The sequence below is a fragment of the Crinia signifera genome, chromosome 19 (assembly GCF_055691185.1).
Source record: "Crinia signifera chromosome 19, ASM5569118v1, whole genome shotgun sequence".
Lineage (NCBI taxonomy): Eukaryota > Metazoa > Chordata > Amphibia > Anura > Myobatrachidae > Crinia > Crinia signifera.
In genome coordinates this window covers 26,444,044-26,468,761 of record NC_139226.1, presented here as the reverse complement: position 1 = coordinate 26,468,761, position 24,718 = coordinate 26,444,044, and the positions used below count along the sequence as shown (strand labels likewise).

Genomic DNA, 24,718 nt, shown 5'->3' with positions numbered 1-24,718 from the left:
TGATCACCCCTGGATGATGGTATTGGGTGCTGAGCTATATTTGCAGGTCTACCTCTGTCATTCATACTATATGAAGGTCACACTTGACATGTCTGCGCCCCCCCCCTTCCCCATCCTCTAGGTGCTTCTCTGGAGATTACTCTGGTGTCCGTGGTATCGCTAACTGCTCCAACGCGCTCTCAGTGGCCGGACATGCCATCGATCCTGCCCAGTGGTCCTACGCCTTTTGCCCAGACGTTGATGAGTGCCGGCTGGGAATGGCCACGTGCCACAAATACGCCACCTGCAGGAACACACCGGACTCCTACGAGTGTCACTGTAACCGTGGATATACGGGGGATGGCATCACCCACTGCAATCAAACGTGAGCATCTATTGTCGTCTCTTGTGCACTTTGCTCATCATCATCGTCTTCAGTCCGTGGGAATGGAGTGGAGCCCCCGATATGGGCAGACATAGTAACGTCCGTTGTTATCTCTATCACATATGTTCTAATAAAACGTTCCGTTCATTTGCTGTTTGCAGCTGTTATAACGAGTGCTCCCACGGCACGTGCAGTGGTCCGCCTTTCTACTCTTGTCTGTGCGACCTCGGCTGGACGTCCAACCACACCACAGTGATTGACAGCGGCGTGGAGTGTAGCGTGGACTGCGGGTGTTACTTCCATAGTTCCTGCACACACGGACCAGGGGTCTGCGATGCCTGTCAGGGTAAGGGCGTCAGTAGGCGCTGTGAGGTGGTGGGGGGCTATTGTTGGGGTGTAATGCAACCCTAAAAGTCACTCGTTTCTCTGGTTCCATTATTTTTCTTCCTCTTCTGCAGATTGGACCCAGGGAGCGCATTGCCAAGAGTGCCAGTCTGGTAGCTTTGGCAGTGCCACCCAGAAGCCAGGGTGCCAGGAATGTGCCTGTAACAAGCATGGGAACGCCGAGCGGAACTATTGTGATCGCGAGACGGGGGTGTGTTACTGCACAGACAACACGCAAGGAGAACACTGCGAGAAATGTGCACCCGGATATTACGGGGATCCCAGGTACGGGGGAGCGTTCGGCGCCTGAGTTAGTGCCACAGTATTGTGCTCAGTATGGTCTGGGAACATCTTCTAACGATCATTTTCTGCCCAGGAACGGGGGGACATGCTACCTGGAGTGCCAGGGTCGGCAACTGCTTTCCCGCCTGTCGTCCTCTGCCCTCGGCTCCCCCGGAGGCTCGTATTGTCTGTGGGTGCTGAGTGTGTCTTCCCACACTGAGCCCTGTCACCCCGAGGATAGCTGCCCGCGGCTCAGTCTCACCCTGCAGCCTGACTTCAGTATACCGTGCACGGTGAGTCCGGTTGTCCTCTGATTGGCTGCTCAATCGTTTCTTTCCTCCTTCACGTTTTATCTCACTCTGCTTTATCTCCCATTGCAGCACAGTTATGTTTATGTCTTCGATGGGATTCCGGCTTTCCTAGACACAGGGCTCTTGCAGTCGGATCGCAGCCTGTTGGGGGCGTTCTGCGGACGTGGGCAAGGGGAAACACCGCTTACTGTGGAGGCAACATCAGGTAAGAATACTTTTTATGTAATCATTTGGCAAGAAAACAGACCCTCTTGGCACGTGGAGTCGCACTAAATTCTTCTAGCGTTGGGCAAATTTTTAGAAGTAACACAATTGTGACTAAGACGCACAAGATGACTGTGCTGATTCATGTGATATGACACTTGTACATTGTGTGCGACCGAGTCTTTGTCTGCATTTGAGGAGTACGCAGAGAAACATGGCGCCTGCATCGTTACTGCCACGTCCGGCCTGCGTTGACATAGACCTGTTTGCACAGGTGATGTTCCCGACTGTTGCACGTAGGCTACGAATGTGTACGCAAACGCCACCGAGTTGCGATGGATCCGGTAGGTGGCGTCTATCATCTCTGAGCGGCAGCTTCACTTGCTATTATTGGCAGCTCCGTAGCCTAGAAAATTGTGATTGTCTTCGCGTGCAACTGAATTGGGCCCTTTGATAGTACAGTGTATGACACATATATTACAAAATAACACGCAAAGTCTCTGAATCTATGAAATCCACGTGATCCATTTTTATTTTTTTTTAATAAATGAGTAAGATGCCCGCGATATATGTTGTAGTTATGATACTGTATGGAGATATTCTTATAGTGCTCTCCCTCTGTAATAGGGGGTGGTGGCTTTATCTGTGCAGTTGGGGCAGTGTGAAAGTCTTAATATTGGTGATGAAATGTGACCATGTAACAGACAGTGATATGCCTTAGTCTTATATAGCTGTGACCATATTATTATTATTTATTAGGTGTCCTAGTGGTATATTATGAAGCAAACAATACGGAGCCGTCCGGCTTTAATGCAACATATACTGTGCATGAATGTTACCCACCCTGTGGCCTCAACAAGGTGTGCCGAGGACAGACCTGCGTCTGTAGGAGCCCCCTGACTGGGCCATATTGTCTGCGCAATGTGTGCCCTGGAAACTGCTCTGCTGGGGATGGGAGAGGAGTCTGCAACCAGGTGAGGAACCCACTCATTGCCTCACATTATGTCACGTGATCTAGTCTGTGGTCCTACAGATGTAATGTGAGGAACCCACTCATTGCCTCACATTATGTCACGTGATCTAGTCTGTGGTCCTACAGATGTAAGGTGAGGAACCCACTCATTGCCTTACATCATGTCACGTGATCTAGTCTGTGGTCCTACAGATGTAAGGTGAGGAACCCACTCATTGCCTTACATCATGTCACGTGATCTAGTCTGTGGTCCTACAGATGTAAGGTGAGGAACCCGCTCATTGCCTCACATTATGTCATGTGATCTAGTCTGTGGTCCTACAGATGTAAGGTGAGGAACCCACTCATTGCCTTACATCATGTCACATGATCTAGTCTGTGGTCCTACATATGTAAGGTGAGGAACCCACTCATTGCCTTACATCATGTCACCAGATCTAGGCTGTGTGGTCCTACAGATGTAAGGTGAGGAACCCGCTCATTGCCTCACATTATGTCATGTGATCTAGTCTGTGGTCCAACAGATGTAAGGTGAGGAACCCACTCATTGCCTTACATCATATCACGTGATCTAGTCTGTGGTCCTACAGATGTAAGGTGAGGAACCCACTCATTGCCTTACATCATGTTGTCAGGTCTAGTCTGTGGTCCTACAGATGTAAGGTGAGGAACCCACTCATTGCCTTACATCATGTTGTCAGGTCTAGTCTGTGGTCCTACAGATGTAAGGTGAGGAACCCACTTATTGCCTTACATCATGTCACATGATCTAGTCTGTGGTCCTACAGATGTAAGGTGAGGAACCCACTCATTGCCTTACATCATGTCACGTAATCTAGTCTGTGGTCCTACAGATGTAAGGTGAGGAACCCACTCATTGCCTTACATCAAGTCTGCAGTCTTACAGATGTAAGGTGAGGAACCCACTCATTGCCTTACATCATGTCACGTGATCTAGTCTCTGGTCCTATAGGTGTAATGTGAGGAACCCACTCATTGCCTTACATCATGTCATCAGGTCTAGTCTGTGGTCCTACAGATGTAAGGTGAGGAACCCACTCATTGCCTTACATCATGTTGTCAGGTCTAGTCTGTGGTCCTACAGATGTAAGGTGAGGAACCCACTCATTGCCTTACATCATGTCACGTGATCTAGTCTGTGGTCCTACAGATGTAAGGTGAGGAACCCACTCATTGCCTTACATCATGTTGTCAGGTCTAGTCTGTGGTCCTACTGATGTAAGGTGAGGAACCCACTCATTGCCTTACATCATGTCACATGATCTAGTCTGTGGTCCTACAGATGTAAGGTGAGGAACCCACTCATTGCCTTACATCATGTCCCCAGATCTAGGCTGTGGTCCTACAGATGTAATGTGAGGAACCCACTCATTGCCTTACATCATGTCACCAGATCTAGTCTGTGGTCCTACAGATGTAAGGTGAGGAACTCACTCATTGCCTTACATCATGTCACTAGATCTAGGCTGTGGTCCTACAGATGTAAGGTGAGGAACCCACTCATTGCCTTACATCATGTCATCAGATCTAGTCTGTGGTCCTACAGATGTAAGGTGAGGAACCCACTCATTGCCTTACATCATGTTTCCAGATCTAGTCTGTGGTCCTACAGATGTAAGGTGAGGAACCCACTCATTGCCTTACATCATGTCATCAGGTCTAGTCTGTGGTCCTACAGATGTAATGTGAGGAACACACTCATTGCTTTATTTATTTTGTCTATTCATTCTTTGTATAGACTCTTGGCTTGTGCTTCTGTTCTCCTGGTTATGCCGGTGAAGACTGCTCCGTTCATTTGGACTCTGGGAAGATTGTGTGGGAAAGTCTGATGGATCCTCAGCTCACAGCAGTGAGTCATCAAAAGCATATTAACCAGAGAACTGTGAGTTCCAGGAGGTCTACTGCACACAATGACTGCTCATCTGTTCTCTCTCTCCAGGACACAGCCAGCCGCTTCCTGCACCGACTGGGTCACACCATGGTGGAAGGTCCGGATAACACTCTGTGGATGTTTGGGGGTCTGTCGTTAAGAGATGGAGTACTTGGAAGCGTTTATAGGTAATCCTTAAAATTTTTTGCTGAATATCCACAATTATCAGGTTTCCAATGGCAACCAGTATTTACATTCTCAATCCCATTCTTCATCTCAAACATAGGTACTCCATCTCTGAGCGGCGCTGGACACAAATGTTGGCTGGTACAGAGGGTGGTGGTCCTGGCCCAAGTCCTCGCTACTTCCATGCAGCTGCGTACAATGCCATGCGGAATGCCATGTACATCCTGGGTGGTCTCACAAGTTATGGAGCCTACAACGACTTCTGGGTGTTAAACCTCACTACTCTGCAATGGAGAAGTGAATCGGTGGGTGTATGAAGGGGGGTGGGCGGCACCTATTTTCTGTTCATATAGCTTGTGTTCTACTTTGTTCTAAGTTCTGTGACCAGCCAAGAATATGAATAATTTCAATAGATTCAGTCACGTAATTTATCCACAATAAAATACTAAGTTGTTTTTTTGGAGTTGACCTTTCTTGTAACTCGACTTGTCTTCCCAGGATTTTCTTTTGCCCTCTGTGGCTGGCCACACCCTCACTCCTCGCCGCGGATCCTCGCTAATCCTGATTGGTGGATATTCCCCCGAGAATGGCTTCAACAACCGTGTGCTGGAATACAGCATTGAGTTAGAAAGCTGGAAAGTGGGGCAGCATACCGGCACGCCGCCTACCGGTAAGTCTTACCGCCTTATCCCAATGGTTCCCATTTATTTTTTACCGCTTCAATAAAGAAAATAATAAAAAAAGGTAAATACTGGGTAATGAGTTGGACAACAAGGGAATTCAGAGACAAGGCCGCTGTTGGTTCGCTGTCCGTTGCTGGTGGTAGTCTCTGATCACCATTTGAAAATTTAGAATCCTTTAAATTGTTAGGAATAATATAACTGCTCTCCGACAGAACGGTCAATAATAATTTACAGGGGTTGAGGTTATCTGTCGGCTGTGTGTGTAGTGTAACGGTAGGAATATAAGATATTTGGGTGTGGTATAGGGTTCCGACAGTCGGGATCCCGACAGTCATTAGCCCGACGTCAGGATCCCGACTGGCCGGACTCAGACAGCATGGCGAACGCAAAAAAGCCCCTTGCGGGCACGGTGGTTCGCTACTCTCGCCACCTATTCTATTCTCCGTCTATGGGGGTCGTGGACCCGAATAACCGGTGGCCACCGGGAACCCATCTGTCGGTGTTTTAACAGTCGGGTAAATGACTGTCGGGACCCATTCCGGCACCCAAGATATTCTATCAGTGTCCATGTGGTCAATATCGACACGCAGACAGGATACTTCCCCTCAAAAGCTGACAACAGTGGGGATGATTCTGGGCTGCGACAAAGCAAAAAAAAAAAAAATCAAGTATCTTTGCTCTTCTGTAAAACTGTGCTGCGCTGCAGGTGGGATAGATGTAACATGTGCAAAGAGAGGGGCGTGTCCTAATGCCAACCTAAACTGCAATGTATGAATAAATGTGCCCAATATTTGTGAGCTACATGCACAAGCAACCAGTATGTACCCTGCATGCAAAACATTTAAATATATCACTCCACATCCTTCACCTTTTTATTCCCGACATGCTCTGAATCTGTCTGTCCTAGGTCTGTATGGCCATTCTACTGTGTACCACGAGGCCACCGATGCGTTCTATGTGTTTGGAGGACACCGCTTCCACGTGGAGTCCGTGACGCCGTCTCCTGAGCTGTACAGCTTGTATTATCCTAATCTGACTTGGAGCTTGCTCGCCCCCTCTCAGGGAAGAAAGGTATTGCAACTTCTAACCTACCTGCATTTAACCTTATTGGTTTCCTGTTCACAACCTATTCTCTTCCAGAACACCGCTTATACCCTAACGCCGCAGCCCTGACTCTTTCTGTTTTCTCATATCAGCCTCTGTCTCACTTCTTCCACGTCACTGCGGTGCTGAAAGACACCATGATCATAGTGGGTGGCCGCACGGAGCAACAGGAGTACAGCAATGAGGTTCTGTTCTACCAGATTCACTGCAACGCTTGGATTAGGATCAACAGAACCGGTGAGGAGGCCAAAGCGCGTTGGACACAGCTGTTGTCTCTCATTGCCCGCCATTGTCAGTACGGCCTTAAGGGGACATTCTTTTGGAAGGTTTGGGGTATAAACATTTTTAAAACACAATTTGCTTATAAATCCGGTATCCTTATCTTGATCACACAAGTGTAAGCAAACTGCGTTGTCCTTAATAAAGATGTGATATAGCCAGCAAATCCCACAATTCCATCCCAATGCTTTGCCGGTAATACGGTCACTAGGTCAACAAGTTAGTGTCAGTGGCGTATCTATGGTGCCGCAGCCCCTGCGGCAGCTTGGGGGAGCCAGAGCTGGCGGGGCGCACTAAAAGTACCTTAACCGAGCAGTCATTATAGACGGCCGTGCGGGGAGTAAGCTGTCAGCCAGATTGCCTCCAATCCTGCTCTCTGGGGACCGAATCCTCTCTCCTGCGGGCATCTGAGAATTTCAGGGAATGGCACTGGTCACGGAGCCGGGGAAGGTCCAGAGCCTTCCTGCGGGTTGCTGCCTGGGATGACAACTGTGGCCGGGTGCTTGATTTTTAACGTGCATTGCAGGAGATTAGTCACCTGTGGCTGGACGCACACCAGCAAACTTTCCTGAGCCTGGAGGTGAGACCTTTTGACCCCTAGGGGAGGAAGGAGGAGGGGACGGGACGGAGGCAGAAAGCTTTTTTATTGTCTTACCAAAATGCCTTGGGGAGGGGGGGGGGGGGGGGGGGCAATAAACCATCACAATGATATAATGAAGAATTCATATTTCCTTATCCTTAAAGTCTGACTTTGTGCCACGGTATATGATACGTAAAATGATATATATAACATTACTGTGCAGAGTGCCAGCAGCGTGGCATTACACCAGCGTGGCAAGCTGACCTGTTCTTATATTGCGGCCTCCTCGTCTTCTTCTCCCCAGATGCCGTCCTGGGCGTCCCGATGAACCAGTCAATAGGCCACGCTGTCGCTGTGGTGGGCGGCCGGCTCTACATCTCTGGCGGGTTTAATGGCGTAGCCTTAGGGCGCATGGTGACGCTGTCTGTGCCCTCTGACCCCTGTATGCTGTTCAGCACCTCTGCTTCCTGCAATCAGACCTCGGGCAGCTGCGTCTGGTGCCAGGGCAGCTGTATATCTGCAGACATTGCTGAGAGGTAAGAGACTTCACGTTCTGGCCTATTCTGGTCATGTGACGAGTGCGAGCAGCCACCAGTGCGGGAGGAGGTGGCTGCAGGTGACATCACCAGATGTCAGCTGCCTGCCATGTTCCCCTTCAGGACATACGTAACTCTTAGATTTGCGCGTGTGCACCATATCATTCGATGGTCGGCGACCATCGAATGATGTGGGCGTCGCCTCATAGGCTGCGAATGGATGTTTATGCAAAGCATCTATTCGCAGCTGTCTGGGCAAATTTGCCCTGTGAAGGGGGCGGCGGCATGTGTGAGCGGGGGGCGGGCTAAAACTGACACGCAGCGCTGCGAACTTCTATGTCCTATAGAGGGCTGGTAGCTCTTGGCTGTAGCCCATTGTGTCTGTTAATAAATAAATCTTTGTGTTTTCTACGTCTCTGTTCTGAACAGAGTATTATTTCGGGAGTACATCATCGAGTACATATGGGTGTTATTTACGCCAGTATGTAGGCGATAAGTGTCTGTGTGTACCTCCATTGAGGATGTGATACTTACATCACGCCCCCAGAGAGGAGTGGTCCGTTCTTTTCCAGTAGTACCTCTTTCAATTAAACATAACCCAACCTTTGTCACCCCCCCCCCCGGGTTCACAAATAAATCTCTCTACATACATTCTACCTGCTGACGTTCTTCCATATTTTGTCATTCAGACGCAGTTGCCCCCAAGCTTTGTCGCCATGTTTCCCGTTGCCAAAATCGGCAGATGAGTGCCGGAGACTGAGGACCTGCAGCGAGTGCTTGGCACAGCACCCCCGCTCATTGAGTGCCCAGCTCTCCACCGTAAGGACCACATATCCTGTTCTCCAAATGTTCTGTGTGTACTCAAATTCTATCCTTAGGGAACTAAGTTGCCTCGTGTTCCATCTTCGTTACAGGGTTCCCCCCGCTGCAAGTGGTGCACAAACTGCCCGGAAGGCGCCTGCATTGGGAGTAACGGAAGCTGCACGTCCGAAAACGACTGTCGCATCAACCAGCGCGAGATCTTCCTAGCCAGCAACTGCTCGGAGATCTCGTGCGAAGCCTCCGATTGCCACAAGTGCATTGCCTCGGGGAAGTGCATGTGGACCCGCCAGTTCAAACGCACAGGTAAGACATTCCAGGACATCTGCAATAGACCCATCTTCTGTCCGGAAGCTGCTCCTGGTCTTCACAGAACCCCTCTATCGCTCTCCCAATCCTAGGAGAGACCCGGCGGATCCTTAGCGTACAACCCACCTATGACTGGACCTGTTTCAGCCACTCGTTACTCAATGTCTCTCCGATGCCGGTGGAGTCTTCACCACCTCTTCCGTGTCCAACACCTTGTTATAACCACAGCACGTGCCACGAGTGTCTCAGCTCCAAGGGAGCAGACGGCGGCTGGCAGCAGTGTGTGTGGAGTGTAGCGCTGAAGCAGGTAATCATGATCCTAACTCATACGTCCTTCCGGCTCTGGCCCAGCGCGTATGTGATGAGTGGTACATAAGTTGTGTGTTCTGTATCTATCGCTATTGATTTACTTCAGGGCTCATTCCTTTGTCTCCTCCTCTTACAGTGCATGAGTCCCACCTTCCTGCCGATGCAGTGCGCTGCTGGAGCCTGCGGCAGAGTCCTCAGCGGAGCGGAGAGCTGCTCGCCATCTTGCTCCCATCATAATCATTGCGCTGCCTGCATCCAGCACCCCCGCTGTGGCTGGTGTGCGCGCCGAGGAGGCAATGGGGAAGGGAGGTGTCTGGAAGGTGGAATCAGTGGACCTACTCAAGGTCAGGCAAAATGCTAAAGGCGTAGGAACATTACATTTCTAGGGCTCCGGGGGACGCCATATAGAGATCCGTGCTATTTTGATGGGTGTTTGTCGGTGGTGACTGGGGATTGGCTAATGACGGCAGGGGCGTTTTGGTGTCGGGGACTTAACGGGTGTAAATGGTACTATAAAATCACTTGTAATGCTAAACCAAGGTGGGAAAAGCCCTCAAATTGTAAAGTATTTACCACTGTTGTGAATGATAAAATGGTATTACGTTCTCAATGGCGGATGGAAAAGGATAACACAACCTGTAATGGTGATCCGTACCTTATCCATTATCCTATGTGTATCCCAAACTTGTCCCCCCAACTTGGACCCCAAAGTCCAGATTCAAATTCCAGCCAATTAGTTCACATGTGATTCTGGGCCAGATGGATCAAGCTTCAAAAAGTGATAAAGTGGAGAGGGATAAACAACCAGCCAATCAGCTCCTAGCTATAAGTTTTCAAAACCAGCCTGTTAGTTAGGAGCTGATTGGCTGGCTGTTTATCACTCTACATGTCATCACTTTCTGAAGCTTGACACCTCTGGAAAACAAGAACTGTGTAGGAACCGAGGACCCAGATTGAGAACCTTAACTCTTCTGTTTCTGCCAAAGAATCTTCTCCAGCTAAAACGTGTAAGGTATTGGGATACCTGTCGTATCTGTGCAATACTGGACCAATGGTAGGCCCTGTTCTCTGATCATTTATAAATTCTGTAATTATTAAGATAAGAAGAATGATGTCCAGTGTACCGTAAGCCGTTTGTGTAAAGTCGCACAGCGAGGTCCACTCGTTCATCTCGTACCATCCTAGACTCTAGAGCAGGCCTGGCCCATCTGTACCGGTTGTGATCTACATGTCCCAGCATGCCCTGCCAGAGTTCTAATATTCACTAGTAGCCAAACTGTGGCAGGGCATGCTGGGAATTGTAGTTTCACAGCAGCTGGGTTGTCCGGACCTACTCTAGAACGTTCTCTCCAGAATCCTTTTGTTCCACTAAAGGCGCAATTCCATTACATGCATAATTGTGTAACGCATGACACAGCGGGCGGCTAATTCCTTATGTGTTTGCCGGTCACAGAGTTGGGAGAGCAGTGCGGTTCCGTGGAGTCTCACTGGGCTTTCATGTTCTGCCCACCGGAGAATGAATGTCTGAACCAGCACCACGACTGCAATGAGACGCAGAACTGCAGCGACCTGCCGCACGGATTCACGTGCACCTGCAAGAAAGGATACATGCTGCACAAGTGAGTGCGGCGGCCGCCGTGTAAAACGTAATGTGTCTGCTCCCTAGTTTGTGATGTCATAGTATGAAACGGTCCCATGCCTCAACTCCTGTTTTTTCCCATCCAGTGTAACAGGTCTGTGTCACCCAGTGTGTGAACACGGTTGTGTGAACGGGACCTGCGTGGAACCTAACCGGTGCCGATGTGACTTCGGTTACGTGGGGGAGAACTGCTCGGTGGCTTGCAGATGTAACAAGCACAGCAACTGCGCAGGACTTGGCGCAGAAGACGTGTGTCTCCAGTGCCACAACAACACCATGGTTAGTCCTTGTTCTTGTAAGGGATATATTGTGGGGACTTGATGGATTGCGGTCTCGCAGTGCACTCTGGTGTTGGTTCCAGAACCGAACGCTGCTTTGCCTATCTCCCTGCCCGTTCTTGATGCCCTCCTATCTTCATGCCAGGGAGAGCACTGTGAGAAGTGCAAGCCGCTCTTCGTGGGATCCGCCGCGAACGGCGGCATCTGCCGGCCCTGTCTAGATTTCTGCCGCGGAAACAGTGAAGCATGTATGACGATGGAGGAACACGAGAAGGCCACAAGAGAACCGGAAAAATATTCCCTGGAACCTGATAAGGTGTGTACACAATGTTATATATAATATATATGCATGGTGGTGGCATTTAAAACCCATGTTTCCTAAGGCTTTGGAATATATCTGAATTTCATGGAAGGGAGTTCAAGCTTCAACTTCTAATAACAATAGCCCCTCCTCTCTCATCTTGGGGTTTTTCTGTTTATTATACATAACCTGTGTCTTGTGCCTTCAGATCCCAACCTGGGTGACTCAGGGTCCCTCTGAGGATACCGCTCTGTGCGTCCATTGTCAGAATAACAGCCTGGGGGACAAGTGTGAGGGCTGCCTTCCCGGATACTTTCTGCTCGACAAGCGTTGCACCAAGTGAGTGTTTTGGGTCTTCTCTGCAGGACAGGGCCTGCAATGATTACTTGGCGCCAGCAGATGGTGCTCTCAGCATATTTATTATTATTTATTAACAGTTTCTTATATATTTATTTATTTATTTATTTGCAGTTTCTTATATAGCGCAGCAGATTCCGTTGCTTATATAGATTGTAAGCTCCACTGGGGCAGGGACTGATGTGAATGTTCAGATATTCTCTGTAAAGCGCTGCGGAATCTGTGTGCGCTATATAAGAAACTGTTAATAAAAATAAAATAATAAATGTATGGCTGGTCCTTTTAAAGGAATCTTCCACGTTCTTGCTGCTTGTGTTCTTCATTTCAGTGAGCTAAACCAGTGCAGTAAATATAGGCCCATATTTAATCCATGCTGAAATTTTTGGCAAGCGAAAAAACTGCCGGTTTCATCTGCTCTTTTGGGGGGAATTTGATTTGCATATTCAATCCCAGCGCTGATTTTTCACCTGGGCGAAAAGTCAACAAAATTGCCTCATATTCACATAGTTTTGATGCATTTGTGGCCGTTTTCACCCATGCAGATTCAAAAATAAAAAATGAAATGGATTTGGTGAAATGTTCGCAATGCCCATGCCATTTATCTTTTTTTATTGGGAGGGCGAATTGGCATCGTCAAAAACGCCCGCAAATTCGTCAAAACCACGTGGATTTGAGGCAATTTTGTTGATACACGCGGTTTTTGACGATGCTGGATTTTTCGCCCAGGTGAACAATCAGCACTGGGATTGAATAGGTGTATCGATACAAAAATTTCGACCGGGATTGAATATGAGCCATAGGAGGGGTGAACCACACCAGAGAGGTACTAAATCTGCCTCGCACCAACTAAGACTCCCTAACTTCCGCCCCTAACAATCCAATGTTCTTATTTGCAATGTCCTCTATCTCTATATCTGTTTTAATAAGTTGACTCTATCTACATATGTTGAGATATAATAGTAAGTAGTTAAAAAAAAATAAAATAAAATGCAAGAAAGGTATCTAAACCACAACAATGTTTCACAGTATAAAAAAAAAAGTCTATTATTTTAATTTAAAACATTAATACAAAACAGATGGTTTAATGCAAAAAAAGTGTTGTAAATTCTGTCCATGTCGACCTTTTCTACCATTAGCTGTTGTACATGTAGTGTCTATCAGTGCGGATTCTCTTACTGATGTGTGTTCCCGTGAGCTGTTAATGCTTTGCGGCTATTTGTGTAACCGTCTCCCGTGTATTCCGCAGGTGTCAGTGTAACGGACATGCAGACACATGCAATGAGCTCGATGGGACAAACTGCCCTTGTAGCAATAACACAGAGACCCAAAATTGCCAAAACAGTCCCCAGTCTGACAAGAAGGAGTGCTATAGATACCAGGTACATGGCTTCTTCTGGGACCGTTCTTATTGTCAATCTTTTGTTATAATTATTAAATCTTACCCCTCCTTACACCACGATACTGTCCCTGACATATACAGCCCTGTCCTCACTGACATACCACTCATCTCCTGATATACTCTGTGCTGCTGGGGTAACATTACTACTTTTACTACATAACTCTCAGTCTGTGGCTTCCTGCTGCTCCCATTCCCCTCCTCACATCATGTCACTGCCCCTGTCACATGCAGCCCTGTCCTCACTGACATACCACTCATCTCCTGATATACTCTGTGCTGCTGGGGTAACATTACTACTTTTACTACATAACTCTCAGTCTGTGGCTTCCTGCTGCTCCCATTCCCCTCCTCACATCATGTCACTGCCCCTGTCACATGCAGCCCTGTCCTCACTGGCACGCCCCCATCTCCTGATATACTCTGTGCTGCTGGGGACTCTGCTCCTCCCACTATATAACGCACAGTCTGTGGCTTCCTGCTGCCCCCATTCCCCTCTTCACATCATGTCACTGCCCCTGTCACATGCAGCCCTGTCCTCCCTGACACATCACTCATCTCCTGATATACTCTGTGCTGCTGGGGTAACATTACTACTTTAGCTATATAACTCTGTCTGTGGCTTCCTACGGTCACTGCCCCTCTCATATCCAGCCCTGTCCCTTCTAACACAATCACACATGTGGACAGCTCACTGCCTCCCACAAGATTGTCTCGTTTATTTCCTGCTGCTGTGACCATGGTGACTGCCTAATTGACTTACTGTATAACCTGAGTATCTAAAAAAACATCAGAACCTGATACACACCCCCCCCCCCCCCCCTTCCAGTACATTGTTCGATCCCCTCTTCAGTATCCCAGTACTTTTTATGAATGAGGACCTCACTGGGCTGGCAACCTATGGAATATAATATTGCATTACATCTGTAATCTTAAGGCCCCCATACATTAGGCCGACTTGTCCTAGGGACAAGTTGGACCCAATTTACCTGCGAGCCGCCCGGCAGCTCCCCGGGAGGCTCACATATAATTTGGCACTTGATGTGCCATTTTTTACATGGGATAAATTGCATGCGATTTACCCCATGTTAAAAAAAACCCGGGGAGCTGCAGGGCGGTGAGGAGTAGTGGGGGCGGGCAGCGGCGGAGGTGGTGGGGGCGGGCAGCGGTGGTGGGGGCGGGTGCGGTGAGCGCTGCTGACCTGGCCGGGCAGTGTACTTACACATAGCAGCAGCGGCGGGGACGGGACGCGTAGTGGCGGCTATTAGATTTTTAAAATACTTGTCAAATGACCGGCCGCTCTCTGATTGGCCGGAGAGCTCTCAGCCAATCAGAGAGCGGCCGGTCATTTGACAAGTATTTTAAAAATATAATAGCCGCCACTGCGCTGCCCGTCCCCGCTGCTGCTATGTGTAAGTAAGTACACTGCCCGGCCAGGTCAGTCAGCAGCACTCGCCGGCGCTCAGGGACCCGCTGCCCGCACCACTGCTCCCCCGGTGTCTGCATGCATATGCCTGTCAGGTGGCAGGCATATGCATACAGGGAGGTCGGACGTGATCGTATGTACAGACCGTCCGACCTCCCTGATCCGGTCCGATGCCCACGGGACCGCACATCGGATCAGATCAGATATCACACGCATACGATTTTGGGCCGATTTCACCCGATTATCGGCACAAAGTGCCGAAATCGGATGAAATCGTCCCAAAATCGCATAGTGTATGGGGGCCTTTAGACTATATAGAGAGTGCACCGTTTATTAGGGTTACTCTACTGAGAGTCGGGCATGACCTACCGTATGGATTTATAATATCTTATGATGTTTTTTTGAATTGATCGATCACAATCCTACTTCTCCTTTCCTATGTGTCCCGCAGTGTGCGAAGTGCAAAGATTCTTTCCACGGTAATCCAGTGAATGGTCGGCAGTGTTACCGACTGATGACCGTGGAGCAGGAGTACTGCTTTGACCCGACGTCACAGAGTAACTGCTTCCATGAGCCCAACATCCAGAACCTGCCTTTCGGTCGAAGTGTCTTCTTTGGAGTTCAGCCGAAGTTCACCAACGTGGACATCCGAGTCACCGTTGACGTGACGTTCGGTTGCGTGGATGTGTTTGTCTCCACCTCCCCGGAGAGCTTTGCTGTCGATGTTGACTCGTTAACCGGTGTCCACTCTGTGGGCGTTTACAGACTGTCAGAACTGGAAGGGCACGGGGGCCCCGAACCACTCACCGCTGCGTTGCTCAATCATAGCTTGTTGAATACCTACAGTAAATCCTCTTGGCTTCGTGAGGAACATCCGAGGGGATTAATCACCTACATTACAGTCCGCAATCAACAGACTGTACTAATCGTTCGCGGTGTCAGGGACCGCGTGGTCATTACATACCCACATGAGCTGCATACGCTGAAAAATAGCCGCTTTTACCTGTTGCTATTGGGCAACTCAGAAAGAGGTTCCGGGGAGTCCCAAGGTCTGCTCTTCTTCCGCCAAGACCAAGCGCACATAGATCTCTTCGTCTTCTTCTCAGTTTTCTTCAGCTGCTTCTTCCTTTTCCTCTCTGCCTGCGTCTTGCTCTGGAAAGTGAAACAATGGCTCGACGTCCGCAGGGAACAGAGGCGCCATCTCCAGGAGATGAGCAAAATGGCTAGTCGGCCCTTTGCAAAATTGACCGTCTACTTTCATCCAGATGTAGAGATGGTGGGATGTTTCCCTGGAGGACCTGTTTTACCACCACTTCCGCATCACCACCACCACCACCATCATCATCACCGCTCCAAACCCAGGGTCAAGTCCTACGACCCATCGACACCGCAGCCTCCCTCATTAAGGCACTCGGACCCATTCTTGTCCCAGCTACTGGGATACACCTATTCCAGCTTCCGAGTGGGGCCCATCACGCTAGAGCCCACGGACGATGGCATGGCTGGTGTGGTCACCCTGCTCTTGCAGCTACCTGGAGGCTCCCAGGCGCCCAACAGAGCATGTTTGGGTTCTGCACTAGTGACTTTGCGCCACAACCTTCAAGAATACTGCGGCCCCAGCCATGTTGTCAGCAGTTCCAGAAAAGGACTTCTCAGCCATGAGAACCTGACCAGCATGTCTCTTTAATTGCAGTCTAAGGTGAACAAAGCGAACTAACTGGAAACTAAAACTGTGAAAGATAAATCTGCCTTTTTGGATGGCCAGTAGGGGGCGTCCCTTTCACTCTGTCCAGAAAGCGTAAAGACTTAGAAGAAACTCATTGACTTCTTGATGAGGGGACAACGCCCCAAAAAGATTAGCGTGGGTGAACTTCAGTTAACACTGTATATATATTTTTTTTAAATGTATGTGGGATTATGTTTGACGGTTTAGTGCAATGAAGACTTTTTTTTTTTTTAACTGTGTTTTTGGCTGGGATATAACAAAACACTATTTCAGAGGACTGTGATCTACAACATGTCATTTAACTATGACCACAAATGGTTTAGGACCTGCCAGTCTTGGAGGCTGATGGGTACGACCCGGGGGGACGGGGGACAATATAATGTAGGAATTAAGAGACTGTCGGTCTTAGCTGGGTGCCAGCAGGATTTCATGTGGCTTCATCAACATCAATAGTAATGGTGCCTACAAGCTAGACACCAGATGCAGCATTAGCTGCCCAGTAGGGATATCGTCACTAAGTCAACATGCATGAAGATCGACATGGACATTATTATGTTGCCCTAATGCTTGTCGACACAAGAATTAGGGCAACATGGGGAAGGTCGACAGTCAAAAGGTCAACATGGGGATTTTTAGTTATTTATTTGTGCCGACAGGCGGTATTTTATGCCCTACCATCCACTAGGGTGTGGTGGGAGAATAAAAAAGTGTGCCGAGCGTAGCGAACCATGCGAGGGGATGTGGTGCAGTTTTTTAGTGTCCGTGTCGACATTCGTGTAAAAAATTGAAAAGAAAAACCCAATGTTGACGTTCAGTGGTCAAACTGATGCTTGTAGACCCAATGTCTGTCTGTCCTATGATCCCTACTCACCCAGTACATGGGTTTTTATCCTACCCCGGTTTAATATGAGCTAGTCAGCCAAAAGTTGCCCAGAATCCACTCTACGTTAGCAGCCCATTGGTGTCTTGCAAGAGCATGAATGTCTTGTACGGAGCTGGGCATGGGAGAGAATAATTGAGTTGACTGCTACAGTACGATATGTGGATAATACAGGTCCCCGGCCGCAGCAGTGGAGCTAATGTGAAACGACTTTCATTTTTATATAAAATAAAAACAAAAAAAAGAAATCTTTTATGGTTTTTATGACAAATTCACATCTTAAACTAATAATTGGCCTTTTTTCATTTGAACGCTGGTATATAAATTCCGAAAAAATAATTGTTTTCATTGGCAAAAAATAAATAAATGACCAATTTATTACAGGGCGCAGAGCTTCAGCTGCCAGGAGGCGATGTACATGCCTGGGTAAGTCTGGCCTTACAGCCTGGAGGCATGTGATGGCTATTGGACTGGATTGGACAGGAGCTTCCACCAATCCCAGCAGTAGCCACTCTAGAGTCATGAAGCACATACATCTGAAGGGTGGTTATGTTATAGCGCAGGGCTGGGCAACACCGGCCCTCCAGATGTTGATGAACTACATATCCCAGGATGCTTTGCAATAGTTTTGCTATGTAGCCATGCTGAAACTGATGCAAGGCATGCTGGGATGTGTAGTTCATCAACATCTGGAGGGCCGGTGTTGCTCAGCCCTGGTATAGAGGATCAACCATGTCTAGATTGACAAACATGGTCAACCACTAACGGTCGAAGGAGTCGACAGCATCTAGATGCTGTCAACTATGTTTAGGCGTCTACCTAGTCCCGTTCAACTATTAGTGATCGACCATGCAGTGGCGGATTCAGGGGGGGGGGGGGGTGGGGGGCACCTGGGCACGTGCCCCCCCTGTCATTTATTTTGTAGCTGAGGACCAGGGCTTTCCAACGAGCCCAGCCCCGTGTCTCTAGCCCCCCGGGAACCGGAGATATCGTCTGGTAAACTTGTAACGTTTTTTTCCCCATAGGATAATATGGGACCCGTCAATTCCGACCCCCACCCAGTTCCGACGGCTGCCAGTTCCCCCCTGGCATCACAGAAGCTTGTGGTTGATTTCATTCAATTCCATTCGCTGGGCCTTCAATATGATACCAGGCTGGTCCAAATCGGTCAATCGGTTCCAGAGATATTGCATATAAACCGATTTTTTTTATTTTTGAAATGTAATTTCATGGCTGTTCATGTTCTTTGAGGGCAGATTACTCTGGAACCAAACGTTCCAGTTTCACTAGACCAAAATCATTCAAAGCCCACTCAAAAGTTCTTCAATATGATACTTGTCTCATGTAAATGGGTCAGTTGGTTCCGAAGATATAGCCGGTTAAATGAGATAACCGGTTAAAGGGGGGAGGGGTGGTTTTCTCTTCCCCTCACACCAGAAAATGCAGGGACTAGGCTGGTGTAAAAGGGGCCAACCTGGGAATGCATTTTCTGGTGTGAAATGGGTATTATTTCAAATAGCCTGGACCTGTAGTGCTCTGAATACAGCCAGGCTCTGCCACTGTCAGTGGCTATCATTTCTGCCTGGCAGCGGCTGTCCCCCATTTACCACGAGCATGTATTCCCCCTTGGCAATGAGCATGTAATCCCACATGGCAACAAATATGGAACCTCTGGCAATGAGCATGGAACCCTTGGCAATGAGCATGTAGAGAAGCAGCACTTATGTAGCATAATTTTTAATAGGCATTATGGTGTTTGGCATAACACATAATAGACATAATGGCGTGTAACTTAACGTGTAATGGACATTATGGTGTAAATGTTTAATGTGCGCCTTTGGTGGACAATGTCCCTGTTTATGAAACGTATTGTGAATTTTGGCTTAATCTGTGTGGCGTTATGTGAATTCTGGCTCAATCCGTGTGGCATTATGTGAATTTTGGCTCTATCCGTGTGGCATTATATGAATTTTGGCACAATCCGTGTGGCATTATATGAATTTTGGCTCAATCCGTGTGGCATTATGTGAATTTTGACACAATCCATTTGGCATTATGTGAATTTTGGCTCAATCCGTGTGGCATTATGTCAATTTTGGTTCATTCCATTTGGCATCATGTGTAAGGGGCAAGTATAATGGGGTCTAGTATTTTGTTGCATAATGTGTAGAAGTTGTATATGGTTTTGACACGCCCCCTGTTGAGTGGCCACACACCCTTTTCCGCGCCCACAACTACATCCTTCACTTTTGTCGCCATGGTGGGCCTGCGTACTTTAAATGCCAGGGCCTATTTTTAATCCCATTCCCACCCTCTCTCTGCCGCTCTCTTAGCATGTACACTGGCACCACTAACACCGCCCCTCCCCCACCCAAACCCTTTTTTATCATGGTGCCCCCCCCTGTCATTTTATCCTGGATCCGCCCCTGCGATTGTTGATCTAGACCTGGGGTAGCCAACCCTAGTCCTCGAGAGCTACCAACAGTGCATGTTTTTTAGATCTCCTCACAGAATCACAAGTGAGCTAATTAGCTCCATCTGTGTATCTTTTAAAATGTGTCACTGATTAATCCAGTTGTGCAGCAGCTAGGTTGTCTGGAAAATGTGAACTGTTGGTAGCTCTCGAGGGCTAGTGTTGGCTACCACTGGTCTAGAGACCGTCGACCTGTCAACCAGATACGCTAAAGATTAGCAATGGTCAGCTTCATATGTGACTCGAAGGTGGGACCAAGGGACTTAAAGGGTGGCCGCTCTCAGGAAAACATGGATTGATTTGGATGGAGGATCATTTATGAAACACTAGATTGTCCAGTTGGTGTCTTAACCCTTGGAGTGCCAACATCTGTGAGCAATGTGCTAAAAATGCCCGCGTCGCTCACATTTATCCCGGGTTTTTGCGCATCAACCCGGGATTCAGCTCAGTGTGAAAGGGTCTTAAAAAGAATATCCCAGGATGAGCATTCCGGGATTTCTACCCAGTTCCTGACCTGGGTAGATTCCGGAATCGACACGGGATGCGGTCAGTGTGAATGGACCCATACACGGGACTTTAATAAAGCTGCTGATTGGAGCTTTCTTGGGCTCCGAAATGCTGATGTCATCTTTCAGAGCCCTGGAGTCCATTTCTAATGACATGCATATGTATTTGCAGGGATTTCCCGGGATCAGTGTGAATGGGGCTGTCCCGGGTCAATCCCAGGTTTGAGTGCGAAAGGAGTATCAGTTAACAGCAGTCCCGGTAATTAAATGGAGAGATCCTGACTTGGACATTACCCTGATATAAATAAGGGTCGCAGGAAAAGCGCTTATCCATGACATCCGTGGCCTTATGACATCATAGTCCTTTGTGTTGGATTTTATTCTAGTTAGTGTATGTACTTTATCATTTTATTGCAATCATATAGTAATTCCATGCAATAACCATGTCTACCAGCCTGACTGTAGTAGGGATGGCGTTATCTGGGTTAGTGAATGATCAACAACAGCAAACCGTTTGCATTCCTTACTGCCTACACACAACTGAATATATCTATTATATTCTCTCAGCATCAATGCCAATGGCTGTAGATATAACAGCGGGTAAAGGGGTAGTGTAGAAAAAAAGATTCTTGCCAGCACTATTTGGCCCGAGCGATGGTGACGCTGAGGGGCCGCACGTCACAATCTCCCAATGGGGCAGATGCCTTAATAGGAGATAAATGCAAGGGTGATCAAGAGAGATAAACGCCCAGCCAATCAGCTCCTTACTGACTTTTTCCAAACACAGCCTTTATCATGGCAGTTAGCAGCTGATTGGCTGCACGTTTATCTTTCCTTATCTCCCTTGGATTTATCTCTGGTTAATACATCTGCCCCACTGTGTACACATGTAACGATTCAGACAGATGCAATAAGCTTCAAAAGTGATAACATGGAGAGTGATAAACAGCCAGCCAATCAGCTCCTACCTGCCTTGTCACAGGCTGTGTTTGAAAAATGTCAGGCAGGAGCTGATGGGTTGGTGGTTTATCGCTCTCCATTGTATCTCTTTAAAAGCTTAGTGCAGGCATGTCCAACCTGCGGCCCTCCAGATGTGCTAAAACTACACATCCCAGCATGCATTGCCATCATTCTAGCATTCCCTAATAGCCAAATTGTGGCAAGGCATGCTGGGATGTGTAGTTTTAGCACATCTGGAGGACCGCAGGTTGGACATGCCTGGCTTAAGGCCCCCATACACTAGCCGATTTTGGTCAGATTTCAGCCAGATCAGTCGGATCTGGCCGAAATCGGACCAAAATCGGCTAGTTTTGATGTCCCCTCAGATCCGATGCGCGGTCCCGTGCGCATCGGATCTGCGTCGGGTGGTCGGACCTGCTGCACGTCCGACCACCCGACTTGGGACCTAGTGGGGCGGCGCGGCGGTAGAGGGAGCAGGGGGGGCTGGGGACGCTGCGGGGGACACAGGCGGCATAGAGCCGGGCAGGGGGAGCCGGCCGGGAGCTGTGTCAGTAATGAATAAAAAAAAAAAAAACCATACAATGAATGGGCGGCCTGTGATTGGCTGAGCGCTCTCTCAGCCAGTCAGCAATTGGCTGAGAGAGCGCTCAGCAGCCAATCACAGGCTGCCCATTCATTGTATGGGCTTTTTTTTTTTTATTCATTACTGACACAGCTCCCGGCCGGCTCCCCTGCCCGGCTCTATGCCGCCTGTGTCCCCAGCCCCCCCTGCTCCCACCTCTGTAGCCCCCCCCCCCCCTGCTCCCCGGGTTTTTTACATGTGATAAATCGAGACGATTTATCACATGTAAAAAATGGCACATCAAGTGCCAATCTAATCAAGCTCCCCCAGGGAGCAGCCGGGGAAGCTCAGGGGGAAGTCGGGGGCGACTTGTCCTGAGGACAAGTCGCCCTAGTGTATGGGGGCCTTTAGTGCATCTGACCCTCAATCACTTAGAATAATGACCCCCTGTGTACACCCCTTTTTCAGTATTTTAAACAGGGGAAACACTGGAAGATTTTTAATAACCTACTAGGAGATTTTGACTAGTCAAATCTCCTGCCTAAATCGTACAGTGTGTACACCCCATTAGTCAACATAGCCTGTGCCCATGCGTGAAACCCTTTCATGTACTAAAGTGAGAGATTTGGGAAGTGAGATCTTGCCCATAGTATACCAGTAGGGGAGATTGACACACACACACACACACACACACACACACAAAAAAAAACTGAACAGTAGCGCACAAAGGAGAAGTCAAGGTTAGCTGCCTTTATATTGGCCAAATATTTGCCAAAGTGATTCAAACCATGTAAAGGTTCAGGGTGTGCCAGGTTGACAAACAAAACCCTCTGGGTAAGCCAGCTGGCAGAGTACAAAGTGTTGAACATTAACCTGGTATTTTCAGTGAGCACCTGGAGCATTGAGATTGTGGCCCTTATTCTGGTTGACACGTGTCTTTTTTGGAATCGGTACATCTGTCAGAATGAACTTAGGTCTACCGTCATTAGGTCGACCTCATTAAGTCGACTGGCAGGAAGGTCGACATGGGCCAAGGTTGACATGACTTAAGGTCAAATTTGCATAAAGGTCGACATGAGGAAGGTCGACTGGTCATAAGGTCGACATGGGGTTTTCACTGTTTTTTACCCCGAATGTCAACACAGTCGACATGGACACCGTTGGCAATGAGAATCGGACCCTCGCATCGCTCGCTTCGCTCGCAATGCTTCGGGCACGGTGGCTCGCTTCGCTCGCCACAGCTTTAATAACCTCCTCCATGCCCTAGTGGATGGTAGGGCATGAAATACCGCCTGTCGGCACATGTTGGCTCAAAAAACAGTGAAAAACCCCATGTCGACCTTATGACCAGTCAACCTTCCTCATGTCGACCTTTATGCAAATTCGACCTTAAGTCATGTCGACCTTGGCCCATGTCGACCTTCCTGCCAGTCGACCTTCCTGCCAGTCGACCTAATGACTGTAGACCTAAGTTCATTCTAATAGATGACCGCTTCCCGTCTTTTTTTAGCCCACTCGCATTGCCACCTGCCCCCCTTTGCAGGGCAAATTACCCCGCACGCCTGCGAATGGATGTTTTGCATAAACATCCATTCGCAGCCTAATGGTGTGGTGAGTACATGTAAAGCTCAAACACGCAGGTGTCTTAGTTTTGTGTGTGTCCTGTACGAGGACAGGGTGGGCAGCTGCCATCCGGTGATGTCACCTTCTCGCCCCCCCCCCCCCCCCCCCCCCCCCCAGCACCCACAGGGCATTTGCATGAGAACGCCCGGCGAACACCGCGCTCACGCAAAAATCATCGCATGGACAAGTATAAGGTCCTGTGAGTGCACACCAGACACAGCAGGTCCACCTACACAAGCTGTTGAACTACACATCCCAGCATGCTCTGTAACAGTTTTAGCATGGCCAAATAGCAAAACTGTAGCAGGGCATGCTGGGATGTGTAGTTCAAAACCTGGAGGGCCAAAGGTCCCCATCCTTGGTCCACACTAAAGCTCTTGAGACACCAGCTTATTCATAATTATTAATGTAATTTATTATGACATCATTATTTTATTAAATGTGCTTGAAAATGTAGTCAGTCTCACAACAATAATTCAAATGATTCACAATCACATGTAAAGCTGGGTACACATATATACAATCGTCGGGCCGTTCTTCCGTTCTGGGTCGGACAGCCGTTCAATTGTATATGTGTGTACGCTGTGCCTACCGACCGATAAACGGCAAAAAACTGTCTTGACCGTCCATACTCGGTCGGTCGACGGTTCTTTGCAGTTTAATTTTCATCCGACAGGACGGCCCCATATCGGTACAAAAGTGCAGTGTGTACGCACATCCGACCGATATGCTGCCGTCCTTGCGACTATACTGCCAAAGCTGGAACGCCCATGTGGGCGTTCCATAGCTGCATGATCTCTCCTACAAGCACATAAAGTTGGGTTATGCGTCTAAATTTTAAGAAGCCGCTTACAGTTATAGAGAGCGGCGGTTAAATGATCATTAGCTGCAGACAATTGCGCTGACAATGTACGCCTATGCAAATAGAATCAATTGTGGACTCAGATAAATATACAAAAATCTGGATATCAGTCCACATAAAAAATTCTAATAAATCAGCCAATTCCCTTACAGCCTGTTAGAGACGGAGGAAGCGGCAGGTGCAATTGCAGTAGCCGCAGATATTTGTCTCTATCAATATAATGACTGCAAAATCAGTATATGAGTAAACAGCAACTCTATCATGTGTAAAGAACAGATCATATATATGAGGGATATTTATTACTGTTACCTCCCACAAATAATTCCCATCAAAGAAATAGAAAGATACAGCTATTGCTGTCAGTGGTCTGCATATTATTGCCAGACTCTAATGAATAGAGTTTAGTAACAAAGTATTGCTACATAGCAACATTGTCTCAGGAGTAGACAAATATTGCAGACATACCAGTGCTCTATACAAGAGCTGAGAAGGGAGAAATAATATCCATACAACTC

General features: G+C 48.2%; 1 protein-coding gene across 1 annotated transcript in view; it reads left to right on the top strand.

The window, feature by feature from the left end:
- MEGF8 (multiple EGF like domains 8) overlaps positions 1-17,756 on the top strand; it is a 54,076-nt gene extending 36,320 nt beyond the window's left edge. Inside the window, 23 exon segments of the mRNA XM_083162192.1 lie at positions 122-364; positions 526-710; positions 823-1,033; positions 1,125-1,323; positions 1,411-1,546; positions 2,305-2,519; positions 4,278-4,388; positions 4,479-4,597; positions 4,696-4,900; positions 5,094-5,265; positions 6,186-6,347; positions 6,350-6,619; positions 7,546-7,777; positions 8,467-8,596; positions 8,692-8,902; positions 8,998-9,212; positions 9,351-9,558; positions 10,668-10,833; positions 10,940-11,132; positions 11,277-11,447; positions 11,641-11,771; positions 13,036-13,168; positions 15,063-17,756. Coding sequence (XP_083018318.1) covers positions 122-364; positions 526-710; positions 823-1,033; positions 1,125-1,323; positions 1,411-1,546; positions 2,305-2,519; positions 4,278-4,388; positions 4,479-4,597; positions 4,696-4,900; positions 5,094-5,265; positions 6,186-6,347; positions 6,350-6,619; positions 7,546-7,777; positions 8,467-8,596; positions 8,692-8,902; positions 8,998-9,212; positions 9,351-9,558; positions 10,668-10,833; positions 10,940-11,132; positions 11,277-11,447; positions 11,641-11,771; positions 13,036-13,168; positions 15,063-16,298 — 5,254 coding nt within the window. The 3' untranslated portion in view covers positions 16,299-17,756.
- The last annotated feature ends 6,962 nt before the right edge of the window (positions 17,757-24,718 follow it).